This window comes from Scophthalmus maximus, chromosome 2 (genome assembly GCF_022379125.1).
Source record: "Scophthalmus maximus strain ysfricsl-2021 chromosome 2, ASM2237912v1, whole genome shotgun sequence".
Taxonomy (NCBI): Eukaryota; Metazoa; Chordata; class Actinopteri; order Pleuronectiformes; family Scophthalmidae; genus Scophthalmus; species Scophthalmus maximus.
The window spans coordinates 11,112,185-11,135,000 of NC_061516.1; the positions used below are offsets into that span (position 1 = coordinate 11,112,185).

Consider the following 22,816-nt stretch of genomic DNA (forward strand, 5'->3'; position numbering starts at 1 on the left):
GCTACTCTACTATTGTGCCAGCCATGATAAATTTAAAAAAAAAATCGATGGATGTTAATCGACGTTCAATTTAGGCGTGACATTTCCGGACTGTAAGGGAATGCAACGCGAGAGCAGCGGCTCACGTGACTCCGAAGAACGAGTCACGTGACTGAAGCAGTCGGAAGAACCGTCCGCGGTGAGAGTTTTTGGTTTGTGCCGCGGACCGTGGCACGATGTTCGCACCGGGGAGGGCCGCGCTGCTGGGCGCCCTGTGTCTGTGGGCCGCGTTCGACGCGGTGTGTCCGCTCTTCCCCCGGGAGTCCGCCTCCCGAGAGGTGAAGGAGCTGAGCGGCCGCTGGGACTTCAGGGCGGACAAGTCTCCGGACAGGAAGCAGGGCTTCGAGAGGGCATGGTACAAGAGTCGGCTGGCAGAGGTGAGCGGGACACGGGTCAGGCTCGCTTTGTTTGGGGACGTGTAAAACAAACGAGTCATCGCAGTTTAGAAGTTGCGGCCAGTGCAAAGGTAATATTGATAGTAGAATTACATAGCGTACCACATGTCATGTATGCAGTGGCGGTTGTAATGATTTGGGGGCCCAGGGCAAAGAACACTATAAGACCCACCTCCATCCCCCAAAGAAAAAAAAGGGGGACAATGTTTTAAAATAGGGGTCAATGGTGGCTTTTGAACTGTACTTGTACTTAACAATTAAAACTCAGATAGATAGACCAACAGATGGATCTCCCAAAGGGATATTGCAGTGCTATAACAACCACAACAAACTTTCAGTTCTATCATGGACATCCACAAAACCTACAAAATGCTGCTCAATGGAAAGACCAAAGTTTGTTTCACAGTTTACTAATACGCGTGCGACAATGGACAACTGCTCTGTTTGGCTTTTGTCATCAGGTGTACAGTCCACGATGACTGCAATGTACTTGGCTCTCTTGATCAGATCAACAATAGCATCCGTGGTCTTCTGCGCAGCGTTATGAGTTCATTTTGGATTTGCATGCTCAAATAATGATCTTGCACTCCTTGTTTTTAATCATCCTCAAATGTTTGTTCATTACCGCAGTGTTATTCAATTAGTTTGTAATGTTGGCCGGTTCATGAAAAGTATCCCAAATGAGGAGCCTGAGAAATACGGCGTGAAATATGAGTAATGACATTAACAGCTACAGATACAGTGAAGTACAACATCAACATAGGAGGGCATATATTGTATTTTGTAAATGCATAATTACAACAGTGTGTTGCATTGTATTAAGAAACAAAGGTCTAAGCCTTTCTACATTCAATTGGCATGTTAGGCAATCAGTCAAGGTGAGCCATAACACAGAAATTTAGGATTCAAGAAAACAGTACAGGGGTGCAAAGTAGAGGAGTAGGGCAGACTCATTCCAGCCCCAATGAGCCTCTGTCGACGCGTATTGCAGTTCCTGTTTTTGACCACTGGGTGATATGATGGGGTCCCCTGCCCCATAATTGCATGACGCACTAAATTGAGACAGAATCACGGATATTACTATTTTTAACTTTCAAAAATCAAATGAAAATTTTGACCAACCATACAGAATAGGTAGCAATACAATCAATGTATGATGTATTGACGTGGATAAATAGTTTACGAGGAGGAACAGTGTTTGAGGTGGATGATTTTTATTAGTGGGGCTGTGCCACACTAAAAAAATATGCAGTCATTGCGTGAGCGAGAGGAAAACAAGGAAGAGATGGGGAAGAAGAAGTGACAGCTCTCACTCCCGCCCCATTTCCCGATTGCTCTTAGCCGACTAGGCTAACATGCTTTTTTCTTCTTACATAAATAAATAAATAAGGAGGCCCCCTGGTGGTTGAGGCCCCTGTCAATTGCCATCTTTGCCCGATGGACACGCGTCCTGGATTGTAGCCTACCTGACTGGCAGACTACATACAGTGTGTGTCAGACAGAGTTGGATGCAACACCGGGGCCCTGCAGGGGACCGTCCCGTCTCCCTTCCTCACCACCCTCTAACACTACGGACTTGGAACAAAAAACTTGTCTTCTGATTCAGGTTCAGATTTTGTGGCCTTAAAATGAAGCAGTCTACTTTGTGACCCCTCATCACAGGTTATGTTCTCAGTTTGGACATTTCTAGTAGAGCAGTAGAGTTATCCGTCTTGTTTTTTTTTCTTCTCGGTGTTAAATTTGCCTGAAGACGTAACCCAAAATATATTTATAAAGAAAGAGAAAAATATTCAGTATTTTTTCTGTTAAAACTCTGATCATCTTGTGACCCCACAGGTAAACGTTGTCAGGTCTGACTGGGATTTACAATGCAGATCAAGTAAATACAGTCATTATTGCTGTTGTCATGGTGATACTTGATAGTGTTGATTATTATCTTCATGGTTACCATGGTTGCCATAGTACCCTGCACAGCAGTTCCACTGTTAGAATTAAATTGCTGTCTTTTCACTGACATTGCTTGTTTTATTTTCCCCAGACTGGCCCAGTGATTGACATGCCAGTTCCTGCCAGCTACAATGACATCACCCAGGACCCTACGCTCAGAGATTTCATCGGCTGGGTGTGGTACGAGCGAGAGGTCGTGGTGCCTTCCCGCTGGGTCGCAGATGAAGGAACTCGAGTGGTTCTGAGAGTGGGAAGCGCTCACTATTATTCAGTGGTGGTGAGTGTCATGTGTCTCTTCACAATCAACCTCCAGTCGGAGTAGACAAACTAAAGTTATCTGCATCAGTTACTGAAAAATGTCATCGGTCTCCCTCCGAATCGCTCTTCACCTTCGCAGTGGGTGAACGGGGTGAAAGTGACCGAGCACAAAGGTGGCCATCTTCCCTTTGAGGCTGAGATTGGCAGTTTAATCCGCAAGGACCCGACCACACCGTGCAGGATCACCATCGCTGTCAACAACACGCTGACTCTGGACACTCTTCCTCCTGGGATCATCCAGCACATGGACGACCCAACCAAGTAACCTCGCCGTCTTTTAAGTGTGTAATAGAACACTGACTTCACACACTGACTACTGACTACAAGCTCAAATTCCTCGTGGTGTTCGCTTCAGTGATCATCTTAACCATTGAGGTGATGCTTTCGTCATAAATGTTCAAAATCTTTCCTGCTTTTTCAAGCTTTAACCTGGAAAAAAATTTCACTGTAAAATATTTTTCTGTTTGTTGTGTTTTAATTTCAGAGGAATTGCATTTAGGGGTTTGTACATTGGCGTAGGGCTGCAATGAACACTTATTCCTATTATCAACCAATTTTCAAACTATTTTCATGATTCATTGACTAGTTGCTTGGTAAGAGTGCCCACTGTGATGTAATTGCTCGACAGGTATCCTGCTGGGTTTTTTGTGCAAAACATCTACTTTGATTTCTTCAACTACGCTGGGATACATCGTCCCGTGTTGCTGTATACTACTCCTAAGGCGTATGTGGATGACATCACTGTGGTGACTGACTTCTTGGATGACACTGGTAAAGGAACGCAACTAAACACAGTGAAACGATTAACTTATTTAATTTAAAACCTGTGGTTAACTGGTTAATAACAAAAAGTATAGTGTGAGTGAATATCATGTGTCACACAAAGCTAGACCCGTCTTACTAGATATTGCTGTTTTGCCCCTGTATTACAGGTCTCGTCAAATACGTAGTATCAGTCCAAGGTGCTGTCACCGCCGCGGTGAAGGTCACTTTGCTGGACAAAGACGGACACTCAGTGGCCTCCTCTAACAAGGCGTCTGGACTGCTCAAAGTGGTGGATGTCAAGCTGTGGTGGCCGTACTTGATGCACGAGAACCATGGTTATCTTTACTCTTTGGAGGTAAGGCAGCCGGCAAACATGTTCATATACATGTCAAAGTGAATGGTTGCCTCAAGTTTCGCTTGATCTTTGCCACTAAATTTGTAAGAGTAGTCAAAAGAATAATGTTTTGTCAATATTTATTTTTCACTGTGGGTCACAAGACTTTATCTCCCACTTTGTGTTCAAACTAAAGAGAAGTTAATCTATATACTTATGCAATGATGTAAAACTGCAACCACAATTTTGCTGGAATTGCAACAGCAGCAGTAGCACTCAATACATGGACACAAAAGACATTTCCATTTAATTCATAACTATGATTTATGATAAATGCATGAACTAGTTTAGGATATATCATGAATGTATGTCCCTCACTATTAACACATGATCAAGTCAAAATGAGTTTATATAATTAGTGAACTCATAAATCCAGTTCCGTAGAAATGGGCATTTCAGACATATGTATTTGATATTTGTTTGAAATCCGAACAGGACATCGAAATAAGATTAAACCTTGTCCTCTCTTCACTGATTTGTCTTGTTTTTTAGTTTAGCAAATAGTAAAAGAAAAGATTGTGAATTAATTCAATATTTTCAGCATCAGCATCTGCATGTTAAAATCAGTTTGATCAGGACAAATTCATTAATCATATCAACGCACCGTGACTTAATCATTTCTGACTGATGAGCAACAGCAATGCATGATGCGTCCTACATTAATGCCTGGTCACTCAGCACGTGTTTTGTACCCTTATTGCCATGTTATAAATTTTCATACTTTGTGCAAGCGTTGATGAATTTTCTGCTCAGCTCAACAAATTCACGGCTCCTTTTAGAGGGCACTGAAATTTTCTTCAAACAAGGCTTGACCTGAAATCTCCCACACTGAAGCATAGAAACTGATATTGTGACTGACGGCACCAAAGGTTTATGAATACTTACTAGTCATGTTTTGCTCATAATTTAACCTTGTGAACACACATGTACTGTAAAAAAGAAAAAAGGGTGATCTGTTAACTTACATATTGGTTGTTCTGCTTCATTAACTCTCTTAATTTATTCCATAAAGTTGTGAATGAGCTTCTTAACCCACCGCAGTTTGGAAGAGATGCGTTAGGCAGAGATATCAACAGAAATAAACCTTCCTGAAAATACCTCTTGTTCACTTCAACATCCAGGTTCGCTTAATGGCAGCTGATGATGGATCGACTGATGAAGATGTGTACACTCTACCAGTTGGCATCCGCACTGTTAGGGTGACCAGCACTCAGTTCCTCATCAACAACAAGCCCTTCTACTTCCACGGAGTCAACAAACACGAAGACTCTGATGTAAGTGCCACTAGAGGGAAGCAAAGGCTTTACAAGGAGAGACGGTGTCATTCCTGTTCCAACATGTACCTTGCTGCAGTTGCCTCTGAAGTGGACCCAGCTCAGTAATCAAATTCTCCATTCTTCTGTTTTCCCCCGTTAGATTCGAGGTAAAGGCCTGGACTGGCCCCTGATCATCAAGGACTTTAACTTACTGAAGTGGTTGGGAGCAAACTCGTTCCGCACCAGCCATTACCCGTATGCTGAGGAGATCCTGCAGATGTGTGATCGCCACGGCATCGTAGTGATAGACGAGTGCCCGGGAGTGGGCATCAAAGACATGTAGGTGTCTTCAGAGGTGTCAGCGGCCTAAACATTTCACTTTAACACACAATTCATGAACACACAGGACAAACTTAACTGTGATGTCCATCACCACTACTCCTGGAAACCTCCTGTGTTCTGTTTAATTGGAGCCACAAAATAATTATGCAAGTAACTTCAACATGTTTGGACATTTTAATTAGACATGTTAGACTGTTGAGAGATGCTGGCCTACTTTGAAACTGGACACACCCACTAACACAACAACATCTATCTAGCTTTAATGAAAGTTCATCCAGCTGAATTAACTAAATGCAGTTTAGCTCAGTTTGTGTTTCTCAAAAACAGGTCAGCATTCTCCCTCAAGCTCACAACAACTATTCAATTTTCTTTTAAATTTGTTCACATCTTCAGATTTGTCCCAGTGCTCAAAGCTTTCAAAGATTTTCAGTTGAATATCTCCGCATCTACGGGATGGAAAACTATGATATCTGAAAAACATTCATGTCCCAATCAGAATTTATTTTAATAACTTTGACGATCTCTTAACTTTTCATTTAGCAACATAATCCCGGCTTGCGAACACACTAAACTAAGATGGCGATCTCTATTAACATTCTAAATAATCATCTTGACTATGTCACTAACTGGTGTTAAGATACATGAACATGTGTTTTAGGAGCCAAGTTTGGATGATATTTGATGAATATTTACAGGACAGTTTTTTTTTCTCTCTAAGATTCTTTATCTTTTTTTGCCTCTTAGTCGCAGTTTTGGAAATGCCTCCCTCGCCCATCACCTGGTCGTCATGGACGAACTTGTACGTCGGGACAAGAACCATCCATCTGTGGTCATGTGGTCCGTAGCTAACGAGCCTGCTGCAGAGATGCCCCCTGCCGAACTGTATTTCAAGTGAGTATTGATGTGAAGCACCGCACTGAATGGACCCACCCATTGAATAATTACTCACACACTTAGTGACTATTTGCTCTCGTCTGTAAGTAGAAATTAAAACTAGTCCCCCCCCCCTTTTTTCTCCTTATTTTGCATTGTTGCCTTTATTTCATAATTGACAGTGCAGAGATACAGTAGAGAGGAAGAGTAGAACTGGGTCACCAGGATGCCCCCCCCCCCCCCTCCAAAAAAAACCCCCAAACAAAAACAAATTGTCAAGCATTTGTAAGTTGTGAGATTTGTAAGATTTGCTTGTCAGGCACAGCCCATCCCTTTGCTCTAAGGCGTGGAATGCAGCAAGAATAGTCATGAAGCCGCCCTAAACAATCACAACTGGAGCTCAGTAACAGCCCGAGGCTTCAGGGCGACGAGCAGGGCAAACAAACACTCCACCTGCCAAACAGCCACAGTGAAGCAGCATCGTATGTGTGTGGAGAGTGCACGTGCAGTTATTCTAGGGCACAAATGTTTTGAATTACATACACAAGTATAACAGGGCAGTTTATATCAACTGTTATCCACATTTACAATTCACTTGTCTTTGTTTTTCTTCCAGGACCTTGATAAAACATACCAAGGATCTGGACCCGACCCGGCCCGTCACTTATATCACAGACAGTAACTATGCCAGGGACAAGGGGGTAAGTTTTTACATATAATATCAATATAATAATAGTACACAATGGACTATAGTGAAAACCTGCTCTGCGTATCGATTGTCATGTTTATTATTTGGCACATTTTTGGTAAATATTTTGAACAACGCAAGTTTTGTCAGTATGTGATTATTATAAATTTTATTCACAATGGGAGCATTACAAGTTTTGGTTCGTTAGTTAAAGAGCATCTGAACACTTACTGGAAATCTTGTTTTCAAAATGATCGGACTCCATCTGATAGATAAGCCGTTTGATGTGGCGCAGGCAGCTATGCAGGTGTCTTTGCTAGTTTCAGTACGATAGTTTTTAATTTTCCCATCCGGAGCCCAAAGTGTTAAGATAGCCCATGGACATGTTGGTTTCAAAGTGAAGTATGGTTGGGAAGCATCGTTGTTGCATTGCTATCGAGGCAGCGGAAAACAATTGTACTTCTGACCAACAAAAACCGGCACAGTGTTTAACTGCACTGCACTTCACCTACACAGGCGGGTGCACACCTTGCGCACACGCACACACACACACGGTCCATTTCCTCTGCAGAGCAGCTTTCTTTTTTACCAACTGGCAAATCCAGCATTATAACAGGAATCTGCCAAGATTCCTGTTATAACTCATGCCAAGACTATGTACAACCTTTCTGGTTCGTTCACTTGGTGCAGCTACATGTCATGGTTCCTTTCGACCTGCTCACGTGGAAAACATTTACAGAAACTAAAGGTGTAAATTATTGTGCTGCAAAGTCTGACCCCGACACTCTTTCTGAATCTTCTTAAACGCCATCGTAACGGCCTCTAGTGAATTAAAATAAAGTGCCAGCTAAAAAAATAAGAGTGAAAGTGGGGTTGGGGAGTTTTCCCTCAAGAGTTTTATCCGTTTGCATTCTCACAGCGCTTGTTGACTAAGTTGTTGACATGCCTGAGAATCTTTCACATGGCTGTGCTGTGAGTAATGTCTTTGAAGGCGATGTTTGCATTTTGAAGGTTCTGATTACCATGCATCAACTGCTGCTTCGCTCTTTCTTGGCCAGAAAGCTGAGTGAACACTGCAAACACATAGGTACTAATATAAGTATAAAAGGCAATGCTACATCTTCTGACTCATTACAGATAATTGCTTTGACTAGAAAATGTATCTTCTCTCTGAGAATTTGAGGTGATTGTCTCAACCTTTATCTGTAATTTCGAAGCATACAACTGATAAAGCTGTGTTTAACGACATGAAAGTCCTATAAGTCACATGTTCTTGTCCCCAGGCTCCCTATGTGGATGTGATCTGTGTGAACAGTTACTTCTCCTGGTACCACGATCCAGGCCACATGGAGGTCATCTCCATCCAGCTCAACTCCCAGTTTGAGAACTGGTACGGAAAGTACCAGAAACCCATCATTCAGAGCGAATATGGAGCCGACGCGGTGCCGGGGCTTCACAGTGTGAGGATCCACAAACACGCACACATTCAGTGACTCCACCAGTAGTTATGTGTAGACGACGCACTGTTCATTTGTTTGCTCCTAAGGCAGCGGCTTCTTCTTTTCACGTTGCAGGATCCACCCGTGATGTTTTCGGAAGAGTACCAGAAGATGGTCCTGCAGAACTACCACGATGTGTTTGACCAGAAGAGGAAGCAGTATGTTGTCGGCGAACTCATCTGGAACTTCGCCGATTTCATGACTGCACAAGGTGAATGACAGTAACCTGTAGAACCAGACCCGCTGTTTGTGGTTTCTCCCAGTTTATACAATGCTCCCAAACACTGCTGACACTGCACGAATACCTGATGCTGACAGGCTCACAAGAAGAAGACTCTGTGTGAACACATTGTCGAGGAGGCAGTTACTGACAGACTGTCATATTCACTTGCTGCCTCTGGTTTGTTGTGCAAACCCACAGTCATTTTTCCAACATTCCTGTGTAGGAATCATGTCGCCTATGAATCAATGATCCAAGAAAACATCATAATATATTTCACACCTCCACCAGGGAGACTTCAATAATGAGAAATATATTTTAGACAATACAAAAAATACACTTATAATATATAACAGAAATATATAATGCAAAGCTATTCACCTGTAAAATTAAAAATAATTTTGTTGAAACCCATTTTCATGCAGACCTAAAATGTGCGCTATAAGTTGTATTATGTCACAAATGAGACGTGGGGGATGTGGAGGAGTCAGAAGACACAGATGAACAGAAAGCCTGGTGAATCATACAGGGATATTAATAACCAGGTCTTTTAACTCTATCTCCCATAACATTTTCATGTGATGAAAACCAGTATAAGAGGTATTTGAAGTTTCAAATTTTCCAATGAAAACTCACCTGTTCAGACTGCACCTTACTCCCTGAATTTGTATATTTTTTTAAATCCCCAAAAAATCTAAAATGAGCACTTGAAGCTGTTCTTTGCGTATTTGACAAATGTTTATGTACTCTATTGATTCTTGCACTTTTGGGTAATATCTACATGGTTGAATGCAATTATTGTAAGTCGCATTGGACAGAAAGCATCTGCTAAATTAATCTAATGTAATGTAGTATGATACTGATGCCAGTGGACGTCTCGCAGGGTTCTCAGCATTAACTAGTCCATAAAATCAAATTTGATCTGATCGTCATCTAAGTCACATGTTTGGACAAACACAAACAATTCTGATCTTTTGTGTCTTCATGGAACACATTCATTTAACATTCCCAGAGCTGGCTGAAATATTAAGTGAACTCTTTGATTTAATAACTGCTCCTTTGTCAGCAATAACCTCAAACAACATTTTTCTATAGCTGCACAATGTTCAGGAGGAATTTTCGAACCATTATTCCCACAGAAAGGCTTGAGAAGGTTTCTCTTTGGGTCACTTCAACAGGTGTTTTTTTTCTGTTTGAAGTGTTTGCCCCTTCCTGATTTCTTATTTTTTTGCATGTTTGTCCCACCTAAATGTTTCAGATCATCAAACAAATTTAAATATAAGACAAAGATAACACAGGTAAACACAAAATGCAGTTTTTAAATGAAGGTTTTTATTATTAAGGGGGAAAAAATCCAGATGGCCAGACATTCTCCTTCAGGATTTTTTGGTAGACAGCAGAATTCATGGTTTCATTTATCACAGCAAGTCTTCCAGGTCCTGAAGCAGCAAAACAGCCCCAGACCATCACACTACCACCACCATATTTTACTGTTGGTATGATGTTCTTTTTCTGAAATGCGGTGTCACTTATACGCCAGATGTAATGTGTGGGACACACACCTTCCAAAAAGTTCAACTTTTGTCTCGTCAGTCCACCGAGTATTTCCCCAAAAGTCTTGGGGATCATCAAGATGTTTTCTGGCAGAAATGAGACGAGCCTTAATGTTCTTTTTGCTCAGCAGTGGTTTTCGTCTTGGAACTCTGCCATGCAGGCCATTTTTGCCAGTCTCTTTCTTATGGTGGAGTCATGAACACTGACCTTAAGCAAGTGAGCCCTGCAGTTCTTTGGATGTTGTTGTGGGGTCTCTTTTGTGACCTCTTGGATGAGGTGTCACTGCACTCTTGGGGTAATTTTGGTCGGCCGGCCACTCCTGGGAAGGTTCACCACTGTTCCATGTTTTCTCCATTTGTGGATAATGGCTCTCACTGTGGTTCGCAGGAGTCCCAAAGCTTTAGAAATGGCTTTATAACCTTTTCCAGACTGCGTGTGGCTAGAGAAATTGAACTCAGGTGTGATAAACCACAGTTAAGTTATGTTTTAACAGGGGGGCAAATACTTTTTCACACATGGCCATGTAGGTTTGGATTTTTTCCCCCCTTAATAATAAAAACCTTCATTTAAAAACTGCATTTTGTGTTTACCAGTGTTATCTTTGTCTTATATTTAAATTTGTTTGATGATCTGAAACATTTAGGTGTGACAAACATGCAAAAAAATAAGAATTCAGGAAGGAGGCAAACACTTTTTCACACCACTGTATGTTATGTGGTTCCATTTTTTCCCACCATGTTCTTCCCAAACAATTCAAACCCACATTCAGTCCACAAAGAATTTTCCCAAGTACAGTTGGTGCTCTTCGCAAACTTTGTTATTAAAATTTATTATTATTTTATTTATTTTTTCTTTTGGAGAGCAGCCGCATCCTCTGGTTTCCATGCTCCAGGATCCACGCACCATTATTTGTGTTGTAAGGCAGACTCACCAACAGAGATGTGAACCAGCTCCAGTGGTTCCTTTGACCCTGAAGTTGTTCCTCTGAGATTCTTTCTTATTTAACTGAGCATCTGCTTTTGTGACTTTGGGAATCATTTGAGCTGGGCGCCCTCTTCTAGGTTGAGAAGCCACAAAACTAATCTCCAGACCGTTTGTCTGACTGAACTGACGATTGTCCAGAGTCGTCAAAATCACTTTTTTTTTTTTCGTGGCACGGCTTTTGTTGTCATCTTTAGCCGATGGGTTCAAATACTTTCAATGACATATTCAATATGAACAGGAACGACACAATGCTTTGTGTTTTTAGTTAAAATCGATAGCTTGTTCGTTGTTGGAAATCAGATGAAGATCTGACCGCATTAAAGACAAACTTATACATAAATGCTGATAATTAATATAGGTTCACTTGCCACTGTACCTACATTAAGTCAGTCTCAGTTGGTGCTCTGCATCCATTTTTGCATTGTGTAAGCTTATCATGGGTTGAGGACATCCCACAGGGGGTGTCACTGTGGTAACACCAGCACTAATTTATTGTCTCCTGAACCTGGACTGACAAATCGGAACACCCCGGTGACACAATATAGACTCGGCTTGCCTGCTTTTGGCACACAGGAGGCACAGTTTACACAGTTTACTCTACTTTACACAATAATCAATTTGACAAATGGCTCTTTTGTTTTTTTTATGTCTCGTGCATGACGAGGTTCTTGTTCATCCCTCGTGTGTCTGCAGGAATCACCCGCGTGGTGGGGAACAAGAAGGGCATTTTCAGCAGGCAAAGGCAGCCCAAAGCAGCAGCGTTCACCTTGAGAGAGAGGTACTGGAGACTGGCAAACGAAACCGCACGACTACCCGCCTGGACCAAGTACCCTTGCTCACTCTGACGCCTGCTCCCAGTGCAGCACAGGCTCCGTACCATGTAAGCACCAAGCCTTGTGGAAAAATCCTGGTAGAATATGGGGACATTCTCTTGAGCACATGCAATGTGGGACACACCCTTTGAAACCAATTCAGTGTGTGTAAGGTCAGACCACCATGAAACACAATTCAAATGTACTATTCCTGTGGTGTTTATTTATAAATCACCACCATTTTTCTAAGGATATAAACAAATTTTGGTGCTGATTTAAAGGGATAGTAAAGTGATTTTGACATGGGGTTGTATGAGTTACTTATGCATAGTTAGTATGTCACCTTATGGAGATGGTGATCAGCGAAAAGACGTTTTTTGGTGGTCCTCTCTGCAACAGTGGGACTTAGACTTTCTTTACTTCCACTTCTCCTCCAAACTCCGTAAAATGACATCGCTGATCACCATCTCCATATGGTAACATATTAACTATGCATAACTCATACAACCCCATTTCAAAATCACTGAACTATCCCTTTAAAATTGCTTCTTCTCCTTCATCTATAGCAGAATTCTCTTTAAAAAAGAAAAAGAAAAGTTAATTATAATAGTGATAAGGTTTCTTCAGGATACACCTGAGTGAGTTGGGAATGGATGAGATGAATGAAGTTCATTCAGTTCAGGATATTCTGACAGGTGTATGAGGTAGTGCATCTCAGTCGGTGTCATAAAAGACTGATGACATAAAACCAATCAAAACCATCAGTGATAAGCTCAGACCTTTCCTTCAGTCAGATCATATGATCCGACCAGACAGAGTTCTGATATAACACTGCCAAGAAACTAAAGGAAAGACCACGCTAGTTCCTCTATTTTAGAAGCATCTGTCATTTATTTTCTTTTTGCAAACCATACAAATTAATTCATTGTAACGTCAATGTGAATTACAATGCTGAATCGAATCAGAGAAGTGCTTTATTTTTGTATATGATAACCGAATGGAGAAAGATGACTTTTGATATGAAAAGACAAAACTGGATCTATGTAAGAGCAGTTTTTTCTGAGATTTTGAACATAACATTAAAAGTATTGAATCGAGTCTTGTAGAGCACATTGATGTGTACTTTACAGTTCTGGTGCCTCAACTCACAGTAACTGGATGTATCCAATAAGTCAATGAAATAGTGGTGTGTCCTGTGCTTAACCTCTGCGTGACAGCTGGACGAACACTGAACATTTAGACTCGGCTTTAGTCTTTCGAACGCGGGAGCTTGGAGTATATGCTCACGAGACATTTTGTGAAAATCTTTACTTTGTCATTGAAATGTGGGAAAAAAAGAATAAAGCAGCCTTTTAAGCCACATTTTTTTCTTTTTGTATTTGCGATGCAATCGGATTTGGTCCCAGCTGAAATAATCCGTATACAAAATAAATGTGTAGCATAATTGCGTCAATGTGTCATTAAACACTCCCTTGGAACATTAAAGGCCAATAAACAGAATCTGTATCAGCGCTGATACTGACCAGCCAGACATGACGCATTATGATGAATAAATAAGGTTTTACGGTCACACTGACATCAAGGTTTAGATACATGGCTCTCCTTACCATTAGACAGCTACCACATGCTTTTACTATCACAGCTTCTATAAGTTTGGTGGTCAATAGCATTTTCTTGCATGTGCATCCAGTGTTTATTTTGGTTATTGAATCTAAAGAATCTCCCTCTATCTTTTACTACCTAACTGCTTCATACACTGGGTTTCACTTGTATGAAAGAGAAGATAAAACACTTGATAAAAACCTGGTTAGAATGAGTTGTCACCTGATGTTCAGGTGAGCCATCATGGGGGAGTGCTGTAAACCAGTAAAATTATTATTTCCGTGTCTCTAGGTGTTTGGGTTTTTTTAATAATAAAAAAACAAACAATAATAACCCCATTACATCAGGCGAATTTAGAACCAGATTGAGAGTTGATTGCTGTTGGGCATCAATTGTAAAGGATGGGTTCATGATTTCCATATGAACAGATTTTAATTCCTCCTGCTCAAATTCGCTGATTAGGGATCCGTCATAATTTGCTCCAATGACAGTTTATACACTTGAGTTCAAAAATGAATCCCTATATTTTTCTGAAGTTAAAGTGAAGCTTCAGCCAAGAAAATATTTTTCAAAATGAATCTTTTTAGTGTATAATTACATTTGTGTTTCACCACATAAAGGGCAATTAAGCATTAAAAGACTAAATACAAATTTTAGCTTTGGAATACATTTGGGGTATTGACAGTGGTGTGTGAAGAGTTCAATAAATTACAGTAAAATAAAATCTGTTTCCATAAATGAGTCTTTGGCTCGAAAAATCATGACCTCATCCTTAAAATGTGATGGTAACGAAATCATTAAATCCAGCAGTAATCTCCCTTCAGTTAAGTCACGTAGTGTTAACTGTAATTTATTGCAGTCAGATAATTGTGACAGGTAGTTTCAGAGGGAATGTTTTAATGGTAGATCATTTCCACATGACAATGACAATTAAAAATGTACTCATGTCAACCTTTCTCCACAGTTTTCCCTTAAAATGGATTTGAACAGATTACTGTTTTAACACCCTCCCACCATCCATGTAACACTTTTCCATGTACGAAAATACAGCATTTTAAAACATATTTGGCAATACAGAAGCAAACCTAGTAAGTTTTCCTCCACAAAGAAATTTAATAAACATTTTATGCTGACACATGGATTCCTAGCCCTCCAACCCCTCAACTTTTTCTTTTTTTAAACTAAAATAACCCAGAATGTTAACAGTCTATACAGCTAAAGGGCATAATTAATGATGGAAAAGAAAATTACAATCATGAGTGTATTCGTAGCTAACAAGTCCTAGCTAGAAAAAAAATAAAGATAATCACGTGGTTGGGTTCAGGAAGGAAAAACAGAACGGCCATTGATTTCACAGGGAATTTTGTTTGATAATTTCTGAGGATTCTTGCACCGACACTAGATATTAAATATTTGGGAATCACCAATTTTTCAGATTAGATCTTAAATAACCATTCTTTGTTTTACAAGGCTGTTACTGTTGCTCGTCTTTGGCTCAAGGCCTAGTGATCAAACAGAAGGCACTTTTATTGGCATTGGTGATGCAACTAACATGGCAGTAATACCTCAGGGCCTAAAGCGAGTATTCATGAAAAATGCACAGTATCAATCCTTGTGACCTTTTGTTTTGACATATCACACATTGTGGTCCTTTTCACCAGCAAAAGTTTTTTTTTCAAACATTTAACATCCAAATTCCTTAAACATTTCTTTAAAGTAACTGTGCAAAACGTAGTGTAATATAGGTTTGCATATGACTGGAACCATTAACATAAGGAGTGGGGACCTAATTAACACTTGTCAGCTCTGTTGTCAACGCTCACAGGATCCATAGCTGTTGCTGCAAAAAAAACAACAACTGGCAAGTAATTTCAGTTTGACTTCTCCACATCAAAAACAAAAAACAAAACTTTGACTTGTGCAAGTGAATCCTTATCATCGTCTTATGTGAGTGTGTCTTACCGAAGTGTTGCGTGTTCTCCTTCAAATAAACAAGGACCCGACATGAGCCTGCCGAGGCGATACTGTGTGAGGAAGATCTTTAAAGGTGACTTTCCGAGAAATGATCCAAACTTTGACTCTAATCATGTCAACAAAGCAAAACTGACGACCAGTTTCCAAAGCAAATCGTTGTTTCTTGAGCTTCTCCTCCAGGCAGCCTCTGGTTCACATTCATTTCTGTAATGGCGTGAAAATCCAAGTTGCAAAGATTGGACATTTTGTGTAAAATTTTGCAGCCGACCCAACCAGGCATTTCCAAGCACATACTGTAGGAGAAACTACTGTGGCCTTCAGGTAACATCAAAACACAAAAGGACGTAGACTCTAGAGCCAGTGTTTGATTTGTTCTACTGGGCTGCTGGTGAAACACGACTTCTACGCTCACGAAAGCACAATAATTAGTAGTTTCAGCTCATTATCCACTAATGAAAACACAATTGTGAATATTGTATTCAATTTCTGCTGATAAGAGTAGATCCCTCTAAATCCTACACACTGCTCCTTTAAATGGGGAACTCTTACTTCAAGGTCTTGGGGGAGTACAACTGCAAACATTACATAGGCTGTACGAAACCTGTAGTGTCTCTTAAGGGAGCTGCACAAAATATTTAATGTGTAGACAGAACTGTATGACTGCCTGCCGTTTGTAACTGTCATTCAAATTGTGTGACATTTATCTGATGTCCTTTTTTTCCCCCACTCAGGCCAGGATGACAGATATTGACCAGACAAACAGTTTTAATGATCTTCACTGTGAAGGGCTAAGGTTTCATAACATCATCCCACTGTGAAACAAATGGAAACCACTCTCTGCCTGAAACTTAAAAAACAAAACATTATGCTTTGGAAACTAGTAGGCATGTCCGACAGCCTATATATGATGGGTGAATGGGTCACGACATGCAAGAACAGATAAACAGTTTCACTTGGACGATATCTGAGGGGAAACAAAGTATCACCTCAATTACCATTCCCATTTACAACTGATGACTTCATATGTTACCACAGGAAGCACGTTCACTGAAATGACCTTTCCGACTGTTGCTATACCATCGACACGTTTACGACCTTCACCCCATGAAACACCTGTCTAGGAGAACTTGTATTCTATTAAAACATGAACGGGGCGTGGAGACTCGCTGTGAGGGGAACTATTAACAAGCTGGTTTCACGCCACAGATGAATTACCTTATTACATTTATTACTATGACTGTTAGAGATCTTTGACAGTGTAAGATTGTCCGATGGCCTTCGCGTACTTAAAGCCAGGAGATACTGTACCATGCATCTGACGAGTGGGAAGCAGTGGAAAACAGACTATGGTCCAACTCTGTCTGAAGTGACAACACTTCGGCAAGGCGATTTTGCCCCACACTGATCCACCGCTGTACAAACCTTGCCATGTTCGAAAAAGCTTCAGTGTGACAGGAAAACTACCAGCAGCCACAATGCCAGTCCCACAAACTCTACATATGGCTTAATGCACCACGTTGTTTTCTCACAGACTCCTCCACCTCGTCGTTCTGCTGCCGTTTTACGTCGGCGAATCACATTTTTTTCAGGTTTTGCTCACGTCCTGCAAATGAACTGTAACTCAGCTTGGCGAGATCACCGCTACCGTTCAATTGACATCAAATGTATACAGGCCTGGACAAGTGAACAAAAAGCCAGAAGGACAGAGAAGAAAAAAAAAAGATGAGTGACGCTTCTGCCATCGGGCCACTATACTCTCGAGCAGACAATCACAGTGTAGCAGCCTTTGCTACCTAATGAGACTATCAGGGAGGGAGGAACACTTGACTGGTATCTTAATTTACAGAAAAAATTGTGACCAGAAAAATAAAGCCTTGGACTTGTGATGAGTAGAACTTACATTGACCCCCACCCAAAACATTTAAAAAAGAAAAGGTAATTCAGCTTAACATTCCTTTAGGCACATAAGTCTTTATGGATCCCACGTGTGTGGTGGTCAGGAATGCTTTTCACACAACAAAAACAAAAAAAATGGTGAGGGTATCTTCTATGCAAACGTGGTGAAAAGAACCTACAGTTCTGTTTAAAAGACTTGTGGCGGTGGCTTCAGGTGGATTAGTTAACCACTCGCAACAAAGAAATCCACCCGACTGAACTGCAAGGCCTGACCGGGATTGCAGGACAGAAGACGTACCAAGCACATCGTCAGGCTCGTCCACCCGACTGTGACCTCGATCACTTCTTATTCCAGATCTACTGTTCTGTTGGTCTCTTTTTTCCCCCTTCCTCATTTTAAGTTTGTGTCAACACTGAATCACAATCTAGCCTTGAATATTGCTCTGCAGCTATTTACAGAATTGCAAAACAAACAAATCTGACTGATCTACATACGATATCTCACAGTCCCATGTTTATTTTTAGTGGTCCTCTTCAAAAAGAATATTCTACAAAGTGTAAACATAAGAAAAAAAAGACAAACTATTCTGTATAAACTTACTCGTGTTGTCCGCCCACCCTGCCATAGAGCCTCATCTGCAAACTGTCTAATTTTGGGCCCCATTATTCGGTTACACGTTTTAGTGCAGATCTGCTGTGCAGGACCTTTGCTAACCATGTCAAGTAAACCCCTTTTAGATGTCCCGTTTTTTTTCTTCCATTCTGCGATCCTTTTTGTTCAAAAGAGAGCGGGCCTCCGTCATTCTGTGGCCCTCTGCTTCGGCTTGCTCGTGTTGTGGTGTTTCCCAACACACACATAGCCAGCCCCCTCCGTAAGTGAGTACAATGTTAAACAAGGTAAATAAAAGACATTGAAAAAGAAAATCATCTTTCACTTACAAATCCTTCCATGTTCGCAATCAACACTGAGATGTCAGGCCCAACATTTAAGTTAAATTTCTTCATTTTTTTTTTGAACACAGCAGAATAAACATTGTTTGGAAGCAAGGTCTCCTGGTGGCAAGTCAAATGTTCAGAGGTCATTTCTTTTTTTGTTGTTTGTTTGTTGTTGTTTTTCTTGCCGTTCTCAACAGCTTAGTCCTGCTTAGTCTGGAGCTTCTGCTTCCAGGCCTCATTCAAGTAAACCAGTCGCTTGTAGTTGAGAATAAAGAGAATGAAGTTCAGAGCGTATGTGGTGATGCAGATGATGCAGAAGTCCTTGAGGACAAAGTAGAGGATGTAGCCCAGGTAGAGCGAGCCCACCACCGACAAGATGGATGTCGTCATGAGAATAAGGGCGGCCATTGCACTGACAGTCATTCCTATGGCAAGAAACAGAAACTAAGGCTTAGGCAAGTGACTGTGGGGAGAAAAAAAAGACACAACCTTGCAACACACAGGCACCTGATGGGTCTGCTCTCTTCACAAAGCTTTCACCCTCAGACAGTTCTCTATTTACTGTATATGAGCTTCCTTGTGATGACATTCAGCTGAATGGGCCGGTCATACCCTTCTGTTGTCACATGAGGTGTAGTCATTGTTCGAGGGCTGAGTTTCCTCTGTGTTGGTGCTTGTGATAGTTCAACGGTGTTTGTGTTGGTTAATAGTTGAACCTAGGGTGCGGAGATTCATCAACCATTGATACAGTAGGGTCCTGGTTTCTCTTACTGCTTAAATACCCAGCTAAACAGTTTCTAGTGCTCCACACGCTTGAGCCACAGAGTCAAATATTTCACACTGCAGGTTTACATGAAATTATGTGCTAACTCACTTTAGTGGAGTGATTCCTTAACCCTAATTAGGCATATATTCATTTAATTTAAAGGGGCAGTAAGCGATTCTGGAGAAAGCTTGTTTCACACTTTGTTGTTGTTGTGATTTTACTGCCCTCTGTGTGGGAGACCGACGCACTAAGCACGAGGCTAAAACCGCGGAGTTGCGGAGCCACCCAGCAGCACGTCTCTTAACGTGTCGACGAGTGATGTTTACGAACTGCGCTCGCAGTGTTGCGGTCTGCACTATTTTTTGTTTTCGATTGACGGAGCCTGGGCTGAGCCGACAACCGGGATTTGTTTCCGGCGCGCACACAGAACAGACAGCTAATGGACGGTGAGGAAATATTCACTGATTTTTACAAAACGTGTATTGCTTTAGAATCGCTTACTGCCCCTTTAAGTTACTTGTTAGTTTGCAAATTCAGACTAAAACTGAGAATATTTCACAAAAAAATACTTATGGTGTATTAAAAAAATGGAACTACTTAGCAGCATAGAGATCAGTGTAGATTTATATCACCTTTTACCAGCTTCAACATTAAAGTGAAACAAATGCATCAATAATTATAATCCAATAATAAATAACATTCAAAAAAAAATTCCATTTAGCATTCTTAGTTAAAGTATATATTGTTATGTCGTTTTGTACTCTTTTATTTTTAAAGTATTTTGATGGTAATATTGTTGTATTTAAAAGATCATTATCATAAAGTTCAGAAGCAGCACAGTCTTGGTGAAGGTCACCGATAGCATAGTGTTATGTGGATGTAAAATTTGGATCTACTGTAAAAAATCTTTTCCACATCAGTCCCAAGCTGTACAATACCACTGAACAGAACATAAAACATCAGTTATGCACGTCATGGAGTCATGCCTACTCACAAATACTTGCTGGTCCAGGGTGTGAGAATGACCCGAGCTCTAAAATTGAGAGGCCATGATTTTAATATGGAAATCTTGACCCTCAGTGGCCGTTTGGCTTAACTGAGCTGCTATTGTGTTAGTCAAATGAGTGGTAACTACTGTGGCTAAAAGGACTTCTTGTTCTGTGCCAGCACCAGGTGGCCACGCAAATCTAAAGACCACTCAGCAGGCAAACGTGTCAAACCAGCATGACTGAGTCAGCAATACCACCACTGAGGAGGAGTGTCTGTGAATGTAACTGAGGAGGGAAACCCTTCAAGGAACAACACATAGGCAGAAATATTTATCATGACTCTGAACTTTCAGGGCCAAAGTTAGACCGAGACAAACACAGCATTATACGGAGTCAATTTAAAAGAATGAATCGATGAAAACTGGAGTTACTGCCATCACCCTACTTATTCTTACTGTTCTCTAATATGCTGTCTTGGTAGAAATGAATTCAAATCAAATCCAAAAAAACACATGATGTTGTTTGTGTTTCAGTGGCGAGTGCTTCAAAATGTCAGCCTCTCACCTAATTATTTAATGTATGTGTGCATGGTCACTTATGGGGATGTCAGAGTCATGTGAATCAGGTTTAGTCAAATAAAGCCTTGACAGTGGAAGGCAAAGAACTGAGTCAGCATTATATGCTAGTGGAGTAGAGTGGGAGACTTGTCACCAGAACAGTTTACCCAGAATAAAATGACATGTTACCTAGTAGGAGCTGAAAGGCATAAAAGGCAAGCCCATAGACACTGTTGGGTTGATTCAGTGCACTGTCATTTCCAAAAATTGAGCCCAGGAGTCCAAATCCTCGACCCCACCTGAAAAAAAACAGCAAAGAAGAAAGCAGTTTAAGCTTTATTTTAGGAATGCAGAAGAAAACTGCAGCAAACTAAAAAGACCACATAATTGTGGAGGACTATCAAAACCCAGTGAGTCACGAAATACACTGAACAGCAATCAGATCCTGTGAGAAAAGTGATATAATAATTCCCTGAAATACTTCCAAATTTTGTTTTTCCAAGAACCTGAAATACTATTGAAACTATCACTTATTTAAGAAGTCTTGTGTACCTCCTGAAAAGGGAAATCCAGGGGCGTTTTAGGAAGAGGGTGAAAAGAGGAGCTGCGGGAATGGGCAGTATGAGAACACCGATGTCTTTTCTGAACATTAGAGCTCGTAAACCTGTTCAAGTGGTAACCAAAACTAAAAGTGTCAACCTGAATATGAGTATAATATGTTACCTTTAAAACCTATATGTAACACATGATGTCTCTTAATCCAGCTCTAGTAAAACTGAAGCCTTTGTCCAGCTGTGAAGCAGTTTGTCTTAAATTTGATTATCCTCCGTTATATATGGGAAATTTCAACATAAATGTTGCTGATATGTATATATATTTACATATATATACATATATTTTATTTATTTTTCCAAAGAAAGCCACAATAGCTGATACACTGACAGACTTTCTTCTCTATAATGCTACAAAGTGAGCATTTAATTTTTTCCTGAGATAAAACATGTCAAACTTCAGAACACAAATAAAAAGGAAGGACATCCAATTAATCAATGAGCAAGCAAGAGTTCTCGCACGGAAAACTAGTAGACAACTGGAATATATGTGAATACACACTGATCTACTTAGTTGATGCGCAATGATACAGGTATATCACTTTTTGTATACAAATGATTGCTTATTGTGTTCTTATTTGTATGTTTTCGTGCACATTTGACTTAATTTGGGATGAATGTTTTAAGTTTCTTCAAGTCGCCTTTGAGGCTTTCGTAGCAGGAGAATGGCGATAAGAAGAGATCGGCTCAATAACTTAAACCTTTGGTTCCTTTCTTGTCATTTATCAGGGCAAATTTTGTAACAGTCCTAAGAACCCAGGGAGGGCCACAGTCGTCTTCTAAATGGCGATGTGTTAAATATTTATGGACAGTCTTAGTAAGAGATAGGAAGACACAATTTCAAAATGGTCACATACAAAAAGTAGCGAGTAACATCGTGGTGCCGTGTTAAGCAATTTTGTTTAATTCACCACTTGGTGGGAGCTTACCATTCATTTCACCAGAGGCAGTCATTATGGCAACTTCTTTTCGAGGCTTTATCATAAGATTAACAGGCAGTTTTACATACAGAACAAATACACTAAAATAACAATTAGTCTGTGTAGACAAAGCTCACATGCTATGATTTTTCATCTGAAGGATGAAAAATTAGGACACACCATCCACGAAATACTAAAGACTAATCACAACAGATTTCAAATCGATTCACCGTTTACTTTAGGTGACAATGGTGAGACTGAGAAATTTTCCTCACTCATTCAACAAATGTGTTAAAAAGACAGACAGGTGGCATTCCAGCTGTGCTGCTGTTGGTTTTCCAAAGTCTACACAGGGATTCATCTCATTCAGTGAGATGAAAGAGGATTCACCTGATTCATCGACAGCCGCACGTATCTTTGGGGGGGGGGCAACTCTTGCGAATCAAACGAACCCAATGCTGTTACTCTGTGGACCATGG

The 22,816-nt window shown here is 40.7% G+C and overlaps 2 protein-coding genes across 2 annotated transcripts in view; one reads left to right on the forward strand and one right to left on the reverse strand.

Annotated features, from left to right (window-relative positions):
* Positions 1-124: 124 nt before the first annotated feature.
* Positions 125-13,448, forward strand: gusb (glucuronidase, beta). The gene is made up of 12 exons (XM_035624757.2): positions 125-416; positions 2,473-2,658; positions 2,779-2,960; positions 3,328-3,470; positions 3,632-3,819; positions 4,980-5,132; positions 5,275-5,453; positions 6,201-6,347; positions 6,946-7,030; positions 8,301-8,477; positions 8,592-8,727; positions 11,968-13,448. Exons 1-12 carry the CDS (start codon positions 216-218, stop codon positions 12,117-12,119), a joined length of 1,929 nt encoding a protein of 642 aa, XP_035480650.2. The 5' UTR covers positions 125-215; the 3' UTR covers positions 12,120-13,448.
* A 4,602-nt stretch (positions 13,449-18,050) lies between these two features.
* vkorc1l1 (vitamin K epoxide reductase complex, subunit 1-like 1) overlaps positions 18,051-22,816 on the reverse strand; it is a 6,129-nt gene continuing 1,363 nt past the window's right edge. Inside the window, exons 2-3 of the mRNA XM_035624758.2 lie at positions 20,996-21,105; positions 18,051-18,919 (exon numbers count right to left, since the gene is read on the reverse strand). Coding sequence (XP_035480651.1) covers positions 18,693-18,919; positions 20,996-21,105 — 337 coding nt within the window. The 3' untranslated portion in view covers positions 18,051-18,692. The remainder of the gene's footprint in view (positions 18,920-20,995; positions 21,106-22,816) is intronic.